Below are 15,520 nucleotides of genomic sequence, written 5' to 3'. Positions count from 1 at the left end.
AATCCCTTCCTCACCCAGATATGTATGAAGGCAAGGATGGCAAATACATAAAGAGGTTGAGTGTGCATTAGCAACAAATGCCTTTCAAAAATTTATGCTAAAATTTCCAATTCTAATTGATCATCAATTAGCATTCCATAAAAAAAAAAGCTCAATAAGTCAATAGTATATGCTGCTCAGCAAAAATGTTTAGCCAAAAGCAATTGAACTTGGGCTAAGCAATTCAAAACGCCCATTTGTACAATTCACTTAAGAACTCTCTTAGCATGAATTAAATGACTCCAAGCCATTTGGGTGCATAAATTGATCTCCTAAAAGAGATTAATTACACAAATGCTAATAAATTAAAATAATAGAGCCCATTTTGGGATTTCACTAAGGCTGTCTAAGGTTTGAAGGAAAAGGTAAGGAAAGGTTGGGAAATCTATACAAGTCCTTCAGGCCAAACACAGCTTAAATTTAATTCAATCTTTATTTATCGGGTTCGATTATGATATGGAAAAGTTATGATATCCAAAAAACAACTGACTAATAAACTGGAACCATAAACATGATAGCAAATAAGGTGTTATTTATCAAAATTCATGGGTGGATTTTGATTGGTCAAAACTCTTTCCTTACCATATCTTTCCCGTATCATAGATTTTCCTTTATTTTTTATGAAAACTTAGGCTCATTTGATTTGCGGGAATAGATGTCTGGAATCAGAATTGGAATAGCCAATTATTTGGTTGGGTGGAATTGGAATCCCATTCTTATTCCTAGTGGAATAGAATTTCCCCATTTAAGGGAATGACCACCCTTCCTTGGGGATGAAATCTCATTCCTGCTGATTCTAATTTTCATTACAATTCCTGTCTAAACAAAATAGATTATGAGAATAGACCATTCTGATTCCGATTCCAACTGCAAACCAAACAGACTCTTAGTGATTCTATGCTACATGAAGACTAACTTGCCCATTATATAATATATCATCAGCATTTTTGCTCGTAACCCAGAAATGGGCTTGGACAACAACGAAGAAGCTAAGCTTCCATTTACTTCAAGCGTTCAAGAGGGCCCACTAATAATAATCCTCCAGAAACAATCCCAATGGGGCCCAATGGGATGCTGGGCCTTTTGCGTTCAGCTAATACTAACTCGTTGGAACAAGGCTGTCGAACGTAGACGGCCCAAAAAGCCGATAACAGTTGTTGCGTGCTTGTAACTTGTATGTAACTATGTATCCTACCGTCGTCGAACCTAGCAGGAGTGGGTCCATCTAAAATGCGCCACGATGGTTCATCAAATAATCTTGCGCTACTTCAATGGGTTCGAATCCATTACACATCAGTTTTGATAAGCTACTTAGCAAAAAAAAAAAAAAAAAAGTAATTTTGACAAGGTCTTGAATTTCATAGGTAGAGGTGGAGGAGCGTCACAATCCACATTCTGTATCTAGTCTTCTCTCGTCAATCGAATTAATCAGGCAAGAAAAAAGTAGCAACTACAGTTGCAGCTTCCGAGACGGGGGAGAGATCAGACTCGATTAAATCACACTTTGTAATGGGCGAATTCGGTCAGTAGCAATGAAAGGCGTCTTTTCGGCGCCTGGAGATTACATCCACTTTAAGTCTCAAGTTCCCCTCCACAAGATTACTGTACCTCTCTCTCTCTCTCTCTGTATATGCGAGAATTTTCTGTGATTCGGTTCTGTTTTTTTTTCTGTAATTATGATCATGGGTTTCTTCCTTAGCCTCATGTGCAATTGGGTATCTCATCATATTCATTTTGAATATCTTTCTGTATGTTAGCATTGTTTTTGTCGAAAATAGTCTTGTTCTGCCCTTGATTATATAACTGTCTGATCATCTAATGAATTGGATTTCAAATATTTACCAGCAAAGTTCAACGAATTTTGAGGCGAATATGCTTGAATACACGCTTCTAGGCCATATTTTGTAACTTCGAGTCCTGTCCTGCAACTGTTTTAACCTTAGTTTCTCTTTGTAAATTGTAAGACATAAGCTAATGAGCCTAATATCTATTTGTCAAAATATTGTTTTCTCCCTGTTTTGGTGCATTCGCTAATTTTCTGAATGGCGAAGTTAACCAAAATTTGAAATGTGTATGCTTTGAAAATCACTTTGCATATTACAATGTCAATGCTTTCGAAGATTATATTCTTTTAATTATTCTTCACCATATCCATCAATTCAGTTATTCGATTTTGCTTTTTACGGCTTTTTTATATCTGATATCGTTGACTGTGAATAGTGTGATTTCCTTGAGGGCGAAAAACTCATCCTAGTTGTTATTGAATCTAAAAAGAACTCACAAGTTAGTAATGTTATGGATGCCTAATAGTTTCTTTTGCTTCTTGTAGATTGGGTCAAAGCAGTGGCGGTATTATGACTTTGGTCCGAAGGTTGTCCCTCCACTTATCTGTATCCCTGGGACGGCAGGAACAGCTGATGTTTATTACAAACAGATCATGTCACTCTCCATGAAGGTAATACATTTGCCCATTCTTATTGTTGCTGCATAAATAAATTGCACCCTATAATGAGCTTTGCCAATTAATTTAGAATTTTTTCGGTGGAAAATGTTACTCTCAATGCTGAAAATTGACGTAAAGAGTAACCACTTAGACCATATAGTAGATAAATCTAGGTAAAAATATTTAACAAACAGTAATGTTATATCCATAGGCAGATAAAAAAAATGCCATAATTTATCAAAAAAAATGCCGTTGTGATCTAATTGCTCTTGCAAGTGAGCTCCTTCCTTTCGAGATCAGGCTAATCAGCGCTTCCAAGTTCCAACACTTTAAACAGGCTTCTTTATGAGCCATACAAATCTTCTTCCTGATACTTACAGAATTTTATTCAGGAAATTGTTTAGGAAAAATACCCAGTGAGCATACTATTTCAGAAAATATTGAGCAAACCCATGGTACTTACTACTTAAGAGTTTACATCTCATTGTTCTGATTCACTTCCTTGTGGATAGAAGAAATTGTCATAAGCTGGATGCAATCTAGAATAAGGGTCAGTCATCATATACATGAACCATGGGTGATGATTCTTTTGTTGCCATCTAGAATATCAAAATCAACTTGGATACATGATTTATTCTTATTTTAGTTCAGCTAGAACTAGAAGTGAATCATTGAAAATGTAGGTAAATAATCATTAACTCCCATCAAGTTCAATGGACCTGTCAGTGGAGAGGTTGGTTACAAACTGAATTATTATATCTTTTCCTCCTTGTGTGCATTTGATCTGCCTTGTCCTAGTATATACTTGGTGCATTGCGTGCCTAGAATTTAGAAAGTTGTCCAATGTGCCCCCGCAACCCCACATTTATAGTTTATACACATGCTCAAAGACCACTATTAATGGAACAATGTTGCATCATTGCCAAACTAGAATCATCTGGATGTAGGTAACTGGTGCATATTTATTATCAATTTAGCACAACAAAGAACAAAAATTCCTATTCCATATGATGACTCTTGCTAACGAAAACTAGAGGTGACAAAATTCTTTTAGAGAATGATCTTGGATTTACTTAACATTATCTACAAATGGTTATTGGCTTGGCTATGAGTTTTATTTATTTTTTATTTATTTTTTTTGCAGATTCCTATTTTACTGTTTTGTCTTGTTGTATTTATATCATTGGTAATCAACTGAAAAAATGTGATTGTAAATTTTGTTTCAGGGATACAGAGTAATTTCTGTTGATATACCACGTGTATGGAGTCATCATGAGTGGATTCAAGCATTTGAAAAGTTCTTGGACGCTGTTGATGTTCATCATGTAAGAATATAATTTGCTTGTTCATTTCTATTTTTGTTTGTTATTTTCTAGTTTTTTTCTAGGCATGTTATCCATTTCAAAATTTACACACCATTCTACAAATCTGACTTTTGTGCTCATTCATAAGTCAAATTGCTTTCATTTGGTTTCTTATGCCTCTACTTGTGTGAATGTCACATTCATGCACTTCATGTGGTTAACAAATTTTACAATGTTAAGAATGTCTTAAATGAGCAAGCCATCAAGACAGCATATCCTTCATAATTACAACATAGGAGCCCTTGGCATCATTCTCAATAGTGGTAGAGTAGAAATACATGCTAGCTTTACATTTATCATACTCCTAGTTGTCATAAGGATAAAATATGGGGGATGGTGGAGCCACATTGTGATGTTATTGTATAAAGAAAGAAGGCTAGTAGAACTGAAACAAGTACAGTGATTGATTGCATGCTAGTTTTACTTTGATTATACACCTAGTTGTCTTAACGATAAATAGGGGGGGGGGGTGGACTCCACATTGTGATCATGTTATGTGATTATGAAAAGAAAGAAGGCTAATCATAGTTGTCAAGGTGACGCCTAGGCGACAAGGCACCCTTTGAGGCTCGCCTCGCCCAATCGCCTAACACTTTTCTACTTCCTACTATAAAATACTTTTTCATTCATAATTTTTTGAGATTATAATTATAAAATAGACATTATTAAACTAAAATAATCATTTTGTGTGTTTATCCAGTAAGTAAGGAAGAACCAAAAATTTTATCTAATCAGCACATTTTCCTCTTCCATATATTCTTCTTCTACTACTTCTTCTTCTTCTTCCTCTTCCAATACTTTTTATTTTTTTCTTTTCCTATAACAAAAATAAGGGTTCAGCCCCTATATTTTTTGAATTTTATTTCCATTCTTCTTTTTCTTCTCATGAATATGTTGATTTTCTATACTTTAATATGAAATTTATACTTTTCTTATGAAAACCATGAATAATTATTAAAGAAATATGGTTATGGTACCTAGGGAACTACCCTAGGATCTATTTTTTAACATAAAAAAAAAATTCATCGCCTAGGCGATGCCTAGGCGCCCCCCTAGGCAACTACGTGACTAGGCGCCCCCCAGTCGCCTAGCCTCGCCTGGGCGCCTTGAAAACTATGAGGCTAATATAATTGAAAACAAGTAATATGAATTAAAATACCCACAGCAGAGTGACTTTTATCTTTACAATATAAATAGTAGGTTCAGCCATATTTCTGTTTAAGAATGAGAAGACTGTAGTGGATTGCACACTCTAAACTAAATCATCTAATGCATGTTTCAGTTATTCAAGGTTCAGATAAAAATGGGAAAAACTGAAGTCTAGAGTGTGCAAGAAATCCAGTGGGTTTCCATGGGGGGAGAGACCTTTGTATGTCCAGTCTCCTAGACTCTATTCTATCTCAAGGCACAAATTCAAACATATAGCTGATATTATGTCCCTAGTCCTCCTCAGGTATCACCTAAGATTCTGATTTTAGGAAAGGTCTTAGAGACTGAGAGTGATGAGGTTTTCGTTTTCCTTGATACACTAAAGGATGTGTTCCTTGTCTGTGATGGTTTAGACAATAGGGTAGTCTCTCAAGTCATCTAGTTTCTACAGTTGTGCCTCTCTTTTCTGAAGACCTTGATGAATTTCCATTGTTGACTATACCTATTCCGGTCAAAGCTATTTGGGTGGTCCCACTCAGCCTAAAAAGTAAGGATAAAACTTTTTGTTGGGAAATCTTCATTAACACCTCTTAAATGCACAACAAAAACAGACTAATTGATGCTCATGGGTATATCTTATGCCTTAAGAATGGTGAGACATCTATCACCCTTTTCTCTCTTGCCCCTTCTCCATTAATGTATTGAATCATTTATTTCTTCCTTTTGGTTCATCTTGGTCTCTACCAGAAGATTTATTGATGGATCTCTTCTATGGTCAACTGATTACATTAGACATAAAAAGAAGCAAATGGCAATGTACCAGGACAGCTTTGTTTTTTTGAGAATTTGGAGTGAGTGAAAGCAAGAATATTTGAAAATAAGTAGCAACTTGTGGAAGCCATAATAGTCTTGGCTATGGTAAGAGTGGCTTGCTGGGTTTTAAATTCAAAGGGGTAATCATGGATGCTAGAGGATGGCTTTCAATAGCAAGCTACTTACTGAGGAGACAATAAATGAATCAAGACTGGATAATCCCAGAAGAGGGAGGACTAAAACTGAATGGCTGCTGTCTAGAGAATTTAGGAGTTAGGTCCATCAGGGATAGGTAGTCTGTTTAGAGACCAAACAGGTATAACATTATTAAGCTATTCTGGTCCATTCAGCCTTGGCAATTCAACAAGGGTAGAACTAATAGCATTGCTACAGCCTCAAAATAGCTTCTTCAAGGGGGTGGAGGGACTTGCTGGTGGAAGCTGATTGTCAAGTGACAAGTGGTCATTGACTGAAAGAGCTCAATGAGAGAAGCAAAATCTTCAGTGTCTAATCTGTATTTTTGATTCAGATGGAGTTGCAAATGAAAGAGCTGATTCACTAAAAAGAAATGGAGTTAATAGGGAAGTGTTATGGGATTTACCAGGGTCTGTAACTGATCTGTAACAGCAGGTGATTTTTCAGATTCTTTTTCTTAGCTTGTAACCGTATTACCCTTTGTATTGCCCTTCATTTCAAAGACCTTAGAATTCTGGGCTTACATTTTTCATTTTATAACATTAATAAAATGTGATTTCTGTCACTGATAAAAAAATGGTCAGGTTTTGAGCCATTCAACATCCACTATTGCATAAACTTTTAACATAACAAACTGATGGTGGGGCATGGGGGTAGCAGAACTATAAGCAATGGAAGAAGAGAAAAAATAGCAATATCTATATGATATCAAGAGAATTTCCTTTCAGGAAAAGTGTATATGTGCATCTATGTGCATGTGTATCTCAAAAGTTGGTAAATCCAATTTAATAAACAAGACATCTTATGAACTAAAATACAATTAAAATCAGCCAAAATCCAATAGTTTTGAACAATTCTCACACTCAAAGTAAACTGATGGACCAACAATTTCACCCATTAATTCTCAAATCCTAAACATAGCAAAGTAAACATAGAGAAGCATTACAGATTCCTAATTGTGATTTAGTGTTATGTAACTCTTATTCAGTGTTAATGGTGTTTTTTTCCATAATTGTAAACATCTTTTTTCCATTATGGTGTTTCTTCTTGACAGCCCGAGTTTCTCCTGAATGGGCTGATCAATCTTATTTAATAGGTACATCTTTATGGAACATCATTGGGAGGCTTCCTAGCTCAACTTTTTGCACAGTATCGTCCAAGACGTGTTCGATCATTGATACTCTCAAATTCATTTTTGGAGACACAGAGTTTCTCTGCTGCAATGCCGTGGTCCCCCGTGTATGTTTTTAGCAGTCATAGTTAATTAGATGACCAGATTGCTTAATCTTTATTGTCTTGAATATTTTGACCACATGGTTTCTTACATTTAGTTCTCATTGCAAGGGTATCTATTCAAAATTTAAGCACTCAAACCTTCTCCTTTTTTTAGATCAATTCTAACTTCAGAGATGCTTTTCTCAACACAGATAAATACATTTGATTGAGTCTATTAGGAATCATGCAGATCACTCTCATTATCTATTTTATATATTGGTTATCGACTAAGAATGCTTTTAAGTTGTATGTTTTACAAAACGTTTGGTGAGAATCCTTGTTTTGCTACCTATACCCATTGTTGGCTAACCTTTTCCAACTTTCCAAAGGAGAGATGGATATTCCATAAACATTGACATTTATAACAAGACGAATATTAGCATGTCCTATTGATATTCCGTAAAAAGGATGAATAGAAGGTGCAGGAAACTGACCTTATCAACTCTACTGTCAGTATGTCCTTAAATGATGAACTAAAATATCAGTAGGTCTAAATGATCCGCCGTCTGAATGATGTCCATCTGAAAGGGCTTTGATTTAATAAAGCCATTCATCTAGGCTTCCTTTTTCCATTCCACGATGGCAAGCAACTTCTTTCAAGTATGGGGGCTATACAGTTCACAGATCATTTTTTCTTTTCTCTCCCATACTAGACAAACTTAGGGGAGGGTGAGGGCGAGAATGAAGGTGAGATTTAATTCTAACTATATCCACTGACATTACCAGCAGAGCCAGCTTCCACCTTTGCTAGCTAGATTTTCCTTCCCATCAGGTATTTGGATGGCTTAAAAACCATTTGCTAGACTTGTACTGTACAAAATTAAATTGCAGATTTTCAATAATGCTCTGATAATAGGAGGATATGGGTTGTGATTCCTAAAGGAATATTCTTGGTTAAGTCTTGCTGTTTAAAGCTCATTTTTTTGGGGAGGTTTCCCATTCCCTTCAAGTCTGTTTCATCTCAAAAATCCCTGTGATGATTTCCTTTCTAATGTGGATTGTGTTCTTAGGCAAAAGCATTGGCTTTATTATTTCAAGATACAGGGTATTTGGAAGGTATTTGTTCAATGTCATTCATGTGAATGTCCAATTACTTATTTCTTAGTTCATTTCTCTTTTTCATCAAATCTTTCTTCTTTTTTTTTTTACTCAGTAGCAATCAAATAGCTTAATTAAATTACAGGGATATTTGGGACCATTGGTGTTCCAAGTATAAACGCTGCCACATCCCTCCCCCTTTCAACTAGTGCTATGCATCTTCATTTTTCTTAATATAAAAGATTTTTATTAAAAATAAAGAAAAATAAGATTTTTCTTCCTCTTCTTCCTCCTTTTTTCTCTCATCCCCCCTCTGCTTAAGGAGGCTTACGCCTCCTTGTGTTTGGGAGGCTTAACTATGCCTCACACTTCTAGGTAGTGGAACGCCTCGCGTCACGCCTCCGTGTTTTAAAACATTGCTCATAACATGTCTATATTTCCAAGAGTTCTACTTCTTATAAACCACCCCATAATTATCTGAGTCCCCTTCCACCAGTAAGTCTGTGAAATTTGAAGATTTAGCCAGTCTCACCATAGGTCAAAGTAACTGATAATAATTCTGCATAGAGCTGAATCGCCATGGTTTGTGGGTCTAGAAAATAAGGCTAGTATTCTTCCATCAGAATTCCTGAATATCTCCCTTACTCCTTAAGGCTCATGAGTTTCCCAAGCTGCATCCATCAAAATTTAACTTAATGGTATTAATGGCAAGGGGTTCCTAGATGCGAGATTCTTTCTCATGTAAGAGCATGCTACAGCCTGCTAATTTCTAATGATGTTATCATCAGTTGGAAAAGGGGGTGAACACTTTCAAGGGTTTCATCTGATGGCAATATTCTGAATGAGAATCTGTCCTTTCAAATGTATCTCCATTCACTAAATGTTGAAGTGAGTTAATGGACTAAGTGAATGTTTGAAGTAAAAGCTATCCAATTAAAAAGGTGATTGGAAATTTGAAGTTCAACAAATTTTGTAACAGGAGAAGCAAGCATTATCTATATTGCCTACCATGATGTATAGGATGTATCTTGTAAAAATGTCAGAGATGACTAAATATATAATCCGTTTGTATGAATTATCCATATTGACAGAGAGGAGACTTGTTAATTTTAGCTTACTTGCTAATCAGTATTAATACGTAGTTCACATCTCACTACCAAAATCTCTTAATCAACCCATTTCTTTTTTTTTTTTTTTATGCACTGCTTGTTTCCAAAAACTTGCTTGGTTAATCTGTCATCTGCCTTATTTGCAGTCTTAGCTGGACCCCTTCCTTTTTGCTGAAGAGATATGTCTTAACAGGAATTCGTGATGGTCCACATGAACCATTTATTGCAGATGCTGTAGACTTTGTTGTTTCCCAGGTAAAATCAACAAAATGTACAAATATGTCCTTCCAAGCAAATGTTCTTAGTAATTAAGTGTTTAATACGAAGCATATTGTACTTGGTCCATTTATTCTAAGTGTGTTGGGAAACCACAAAGGACATTGAAGTAGTAAGAAATGATTTAAGTGCTCATAAGTGGATATAGCATTAAACAGAAATGGCAAAACAGGATTCATGCAGCTGACCCTATTATAGTTGGGAAAAGGCTTTTGATGATGATGATGATGATGATATCTGTGTTGGGAAAGATATGGTTTGGTCTACCTTCTTGTGAATCTTCTTTAATTGAAAGCGAAGTTACATCATACAGGTGTGAGTGTTGGAATCTATGGGATGAAATATTGATTAAGCCAAAAATATTAGAAAGAAGATTCAGTGACTTGGAGTATATTTTTTAGTTTTTAATAACATATTCTTTATGTTGCAATAATTATTGGGAAAGAAAAAATTAAAGATAGAAGCATAAATTTATGAAAATGGCATTAAACCATTAAAATGGCACACAATTAATCATACTAACTTATCAAGTATGACAAATAAACATCGTGCCCAAATTTATTCATATGATTTCAAGGTTCTTAGTCACATATTATGGATTCGACAAAGAGAAGAGTCCCCTTCAACATTATGTTGATGTCAATGTGTACATGTATGACATGCTCACACACACAGCACCCATTTTGAAGTGTCCATGTAGCATAGAATGAAATAGAAGCTTGAGTTGTAGAGAGAGGTTTTGAATGTAAATCCATCATTTTTTTAATCACTATATACCTACATTTTCTTTCCTTTTTTGTGTGTTTCCACCACATTTGCAACTTTACAAAAGCTTTTTATTTTGCACTGTAACACAAGCAAAAACTGTTTATTAATGTTCTCTAGTGTTTTTCTTGTACCATGACAGGTAGAGACACTCTCAAGAGATGACCTGGCATCAAGATTAACTTTGACTGTGGAAACCACTTCAGTTGGACCTCTCTTGGTTTCAGATTCATTTATTACTATAATGGATGTATGAAACTCAAACTTATGGTGCCATGCTTTTGGTTTGCAAGTTTATACACAATGCTCCTGGGAAACAACCACTCCTCATAGTTCTTTATGCGCATTGACAGTTTCCAAACCAAAGCAAAAAGGGGGAAACCTGAAAGAAGTTTTATTATGGAACTACATGAACTAAACATAAGAGAAGATTCTGTAAGCTTTTCATGAACATAAAAATATCTACTTAAATATCTAAAAAGTTAATAAGAAAAGGTAAACATAGCCCAATCCCTCCCAAGCAATAAAAGGGTAGAGAAAAGGCTGATTAGTTTGTGGTCCCACTGGTTTATTTATTATTGATGTTATTTTTTTCTGCTAGCTTTTAGCTTTATCTTTTCTTTCTTTCATATTGGAGGTAGGGGTATTCCTGTCATTGTAACATCTTTTATTTGTTTAATATAAATAGCAATCTGTGGCGGTGGCAGCTCATTAGACTTCTGCACCCCTTCTCTCATTCTTTTGTCTTCTCTTCTTCTTCTTCTTCTTCTTCTTCTTCTTCTTCTTCTCTCTTGTTTCTCTGTTTTTATCTGCTGTTTTCTTATTAAAACAAATCAGATTATCTTTGGTTACTGTCAACTTGGTATCAGAGCCAAGTTTAAGATCGATTAGGGTTCTCATGTAGGCCTAATCCCGCCAGCCACATGAGGATTTTTTAGGGCTGGAGATTACAGCTTTACTCGCCCTTGGAGGCCATTGGAGACTACTGGAGGTGCCCAAGGTGTTTGAGATCTTGGAGATTTGCCCGGTGATCAGGAAGAGTCAGAAAAACAGTTCAGTTTGTATTCTTAAATCAGTGTTTGAAAGTGGCGCTCAGACTTCTCTGGGTAGGTTTCACCTTCTTGTTCAGACAGACACCTATTAGAAGTATTTTAGAATCCTCTGGAGAGAGCGGTTATCAGTTTTAGGTTTTCTCCAGGGCTGATTCTAGGGTTTCATCAGGAGAGTGATCAGCTATGGGCTGTAACCTTCTTTTCTCATCTGCTATTCCTCTGTCTTGGATTCCAGGAGAAGCTTGTGAGCTGTTTCTGGTGTGAAGATTACTGAACAGCTCTTGAAAGGACTGGTTTGTGAAAAAAAGGGTAAAATTGTGCAGTTTTTACTACTATGTGATTTCTTTGGGGTATACTCAGCATGGAAACAACTGGGAATGAATCTAAATCCTATGGAGAAGGACCTATGGTTGATGGAAGTGTTGTTGACAACAACTCTTTTCAGATTACAACTGTGAAATTTGAAGGAACAAATTATTTAGAGTGTGCTCAATTGGCCATGATGGCTATTGGAGGAAGAGGCAAATTGGGATATGTGACAGGAGACAAAAAAAAACCAGCAAAGGAGAATTCATCTCATGCTAAGTGGGTTCAAGAAAATTATCTTGTTATGACTTGGTTATGCAATTCCATGCAGCTCCATATTAGCAGGAACTATCTTTGGGCAAAGACAACTAAAGAAATTTGGGATAATATGAAAGAAACCTATTCTTAGCCCCTTAGTGTTAGAGCATATGAGCTGAAAAGTGAGGTGGACAACCTTAAACAGGGGGAGAAACCTGTATCTGTTTACTTCTCCACCCTAAAATCATTGTGGCATAAGATAGATCACTTGGAAACAATTGAGTGGGAGAGCCAAAAGGATACAACAACATATAGGAAGCTAGTTGTGAGACAAATAGGGTGTTTGAGTTCCTTGTTGGATTAAATTCAGATTATGATATTGTGAGACAACTTCTTACTAGAGATAGCATCACCTTATCTTAGGCTTACTCCATAGTACATAGTGAGGAGAGTAGAAGGAAGGTTATGCTATAGGTTCCACATATGGAATTAACTTTAGCTGCTATAAAGCCGAAAGTTGGAGGAGATAAGGAGAAGGAAATGAAAGAGGAGGAAAAGAGCGAAGTGTTTTGTGATTACTGTAAGAAACCAAAACACACCACGGATACTTGTTGTAAGTTTCGCCCTCAACTTATTCTAGCAAGGCTCAAGAATAAGAAAGGGAATGCCAACACAACTGTGACTACAGAGGCTCCATCCACATCTAGTAGAAGATCAAGTTCTCTTGATGCCTTGGTTGTAATTAGAGCCACCTTATTGTAGAGTGATGTTGGTATTACTAGACAGTCTCACCAATTATTATACCTCCTACTCCTTCATCAACTTTTGCACACTTAGGTACAATGGCTACTACCTATAGGGGTGAGCAAGAAAAACCAAAAAACCAAACCGAACCGATGAAATTGAACCAAAAATTCCAGTTAACTGAACCGGTTAGTTTCGGTTGGTATTTTTAGAAAACCAAAGGTACCGGTTCAGTTTCGGTTAACCCATATGGAAAAGCTGCGGTTAACCAAACTGACCGGTATACATATATTTCTATATATTTTATGTATATTTATGCATATTATATATTTTATATTTTTTTATATATTATAAATTAATAAATGTACATTATATATTTGGGCTGAATGGGCCTTAGCGTTCTTTATTTCTTTTAAGTAGTATTTAAAAGTTATGTTTTGTAGTTGTGGGCCTTCTTTTATTTTCTTTAATTATTTCTTTAGTGCTGGCTGCCCCATTAAGGGCATCCAAGTAATTGTATTCCGACTTAGATTTATTAATAAAAGTGATGAAAGGGGGCTAGAGAGAGAGGTTCGAATTCTTTTTCTCTCTTCCCTTCTTTTCTTCTTCCATAACCTGTTGAGGCCCTAGTCCATGTGGTAGCTTAGGCCCATACCACTAGCCAGCTCGGGGGCCAGCCCATGTTGCTGACTAAAGCCCACGAGAAGCACAACCCAATGAAGGGAGCCAAAATTTCGCCCATTCGTTTCATGTACACAAGGAAGACACATTAGCCGTGCACATGTCTCATGATATCCTTGTAATCCTTATAAATAGTTGTGAGTAAAGGAGTAAGTTTGACCTGGCTTATTTCATTTTTCTTCTTCTTCTTCTTCTTCTTCTTCTTCTTCTCTTCATAGGAGGTTAGGTCTCCCTCGAAGAGACCTCTTTGGTGGGTAGTATCCCATCAAATTGGTATCGGAGCAGCTGACGGAAGCAAGATGATGAGCACGAGATCCTCAGCGATAGAGGATCGAGTTGACAAGATCGAAGAAGAGCTTCACAAGGTGTTCGGGGAGCTGAAGGAGTTGAAGGATTCCAATTCAGTGGTGTCTAGAGAGTTTCAAAGGTCGTCTCATTCCAACATGCGCGAAGGGGATAACGAAGGCTCCAGCCACTCCGGCCACTCGCACGCAGGTTCCGGATTCGGAAGGATGGCCAAGTTGGTGTTTCCCACGTTCTCAGGTGAGGATCCTATTTCCTGGATATTTAAAGCAAAAAGATTCTTTGAGATAAATGAAATCCCGGGGATCAGCATGTGCCGATGGCTCTGATCCATTTGGAAGGGGAAGCCATCCGATGGCTTCAGTGGTATCGATGTTCAAACGCTCAGATTGGGTGGACGGAATTTAAAGAGGCCATCTGTCACCGTTTTGGACCATCAGGGTTTGAGAACTTTGACGAAGCTCTATCGAGACTGAAACAAATGGGGACGGTGAGGGAGTATCAGAACGAATTTGAGAGGTTGGCTTCTCGGGTTTATGGGTGGCTTGAATCGGCATTGGTGCGAGCCTTCTTAGGGGGTTTAAGGGATGAAATCCGATATGAAGTAAATGTTAGACAGTGTATGCCCTTAGCTCCAATCAGATTGATGTACAGATACATGTGGGCTTATTTGAGGTCATTGTTGGGGTCCCATGCCATACAAATTGAACCTAAATGGGCCAGCAACTATCTTGGGACGTGAGCCACTTGCTTAATGGGCCTAAGGCCCATGATTAATGGGATTAATCAAGATGTCACATGATAACTTAAGCAGTCATGTGACATGGGCGAATATGGGTTTGGAGCACCCATTCTCATAAGAAGATAAGACCTATCCACTAATAGAGTCCAGATCCAAATAAAGATTTGAATTACAAACCTCCTAATTCGATTAGGAGAGGTGTTCCTTAAGAATTAAGAGAAGAGGAGATCGAATTGCTCCAGACAACTCTGCTTTCAGTTCTCTCTCTCTTTGCTCTTGCCGCCCAGAAACCCTAGTTCGACCTCCAGTTTCTTGGACTGATTTTGATCAGTTCTACCTTTGATTTTTGCAAGAAAATTTCAGAGAAATTTTGTGCTCACCTCCCTTGTTCGATCCATACAGTTCGTTGCAGTTTTGCTGAAAACTGCGTTGCTGAACCGGCTTCATTCCAAGCTGCACCATCTTCAGTGGAAGCTAGTTTTGGGATTCAATTTGGGTGTGAACTACCTCTTTGGGAGCTACATATGTGGAATCTGTATCAGGTATGCATCTCACTCCTTTTGATTTCAAATCTGATCCGGTTTCGGTGCAAGGATGATCCTAGAGAAATGCAGTTTTTCTGAAACTAGGGAATACGATTCCCGGAAGGCTGAAAAAAATTTTTGAAAATTCGCCCAACCATAGCATGGTTCGGCCATCCATATGATGGATCTCACCTTCCGTCAGTAAAGGCCCTGCAACTGGTCACCGTAAATGCGGTGGCTCACTTAGCCCGCCTGCATGAAAAAAGACTGAACAAGCTTAGATGGGTAACTAAACCAGCCCCGGCTGGACCAATTTTCTAGACTCCCCCAAGCAAAACTGATCTGGGTCCGTCCAGACTGGTCGGACCGAATGGTTTACCTCTTAGGCGAATTTCCTGGGTGGAGATGTAGTTACGTTGCGAGCGTGGACTTTGCTATAATTGC

General features: G+C 37.2%; 1 protein-coding gene across 1 annotated transcript in view; it reads left to right on the top strand.

Annotated features, from left to right (window-relative positions):
* Positions 1 to 1,375: 1,375 nt before the first annotated feature.
* Positions 1,376 to 15,520, top strand: part of LOC104596239 (uncharacterized) — a 35,651-nt gene continuing 21,506 nt past the window's right edge. Inside the window, exons 1-6 of the mRNA XM_010257317.3 lie at positions 1,376 to 1,643; positions 2,369 to 2,494; positions 3,709 to 3,807; positions 7,100 to 7,242; positions 9,572 to 9,680; positions 10,609 to 10,716. Of these exons, the coding sequence (XP_010255619.1) occupies positions 1,572 to 1,643; positions 2,369 to 2,494; positions 3,709 to 3,807; positions 7,100 to 7,242; positions 9,572 to 9,680; positions 10,609 to 10,716 (657 nt within the window). The 5' untranslated portion in view covers positions 1,376 to 1,571. The remainder of the gene's footprint in view (positions 1,644 to 2,368; positions 2,495 to 3,708; positions 3,808 to 7,099; positions 7,243 to 9,571; positions 9,681 to 10,608; positions 10,717 to 15,520) is intronic.

This window comes from Nelumbo nucifera, chromosome 1 (assembly GCF_055504915.1).
Source record: "Nelumbo nucifera cultivar China Antique chromosome 1, China Antique-T2T, whole genome shotgun sequence".
NCBI classification, from domain to species: Eukaryota; Viridiplantae; Streptophyta; class Magnoliopsida; order Proteales; family Nelumbonaceae; genus Nelumbo; species Nelumbo nucifera.
The sequence above is the reverse complement of the archived record's forward strand: the minus strand, read 5'-3'. Positions and strand labels throughout refer to the sequence as shown.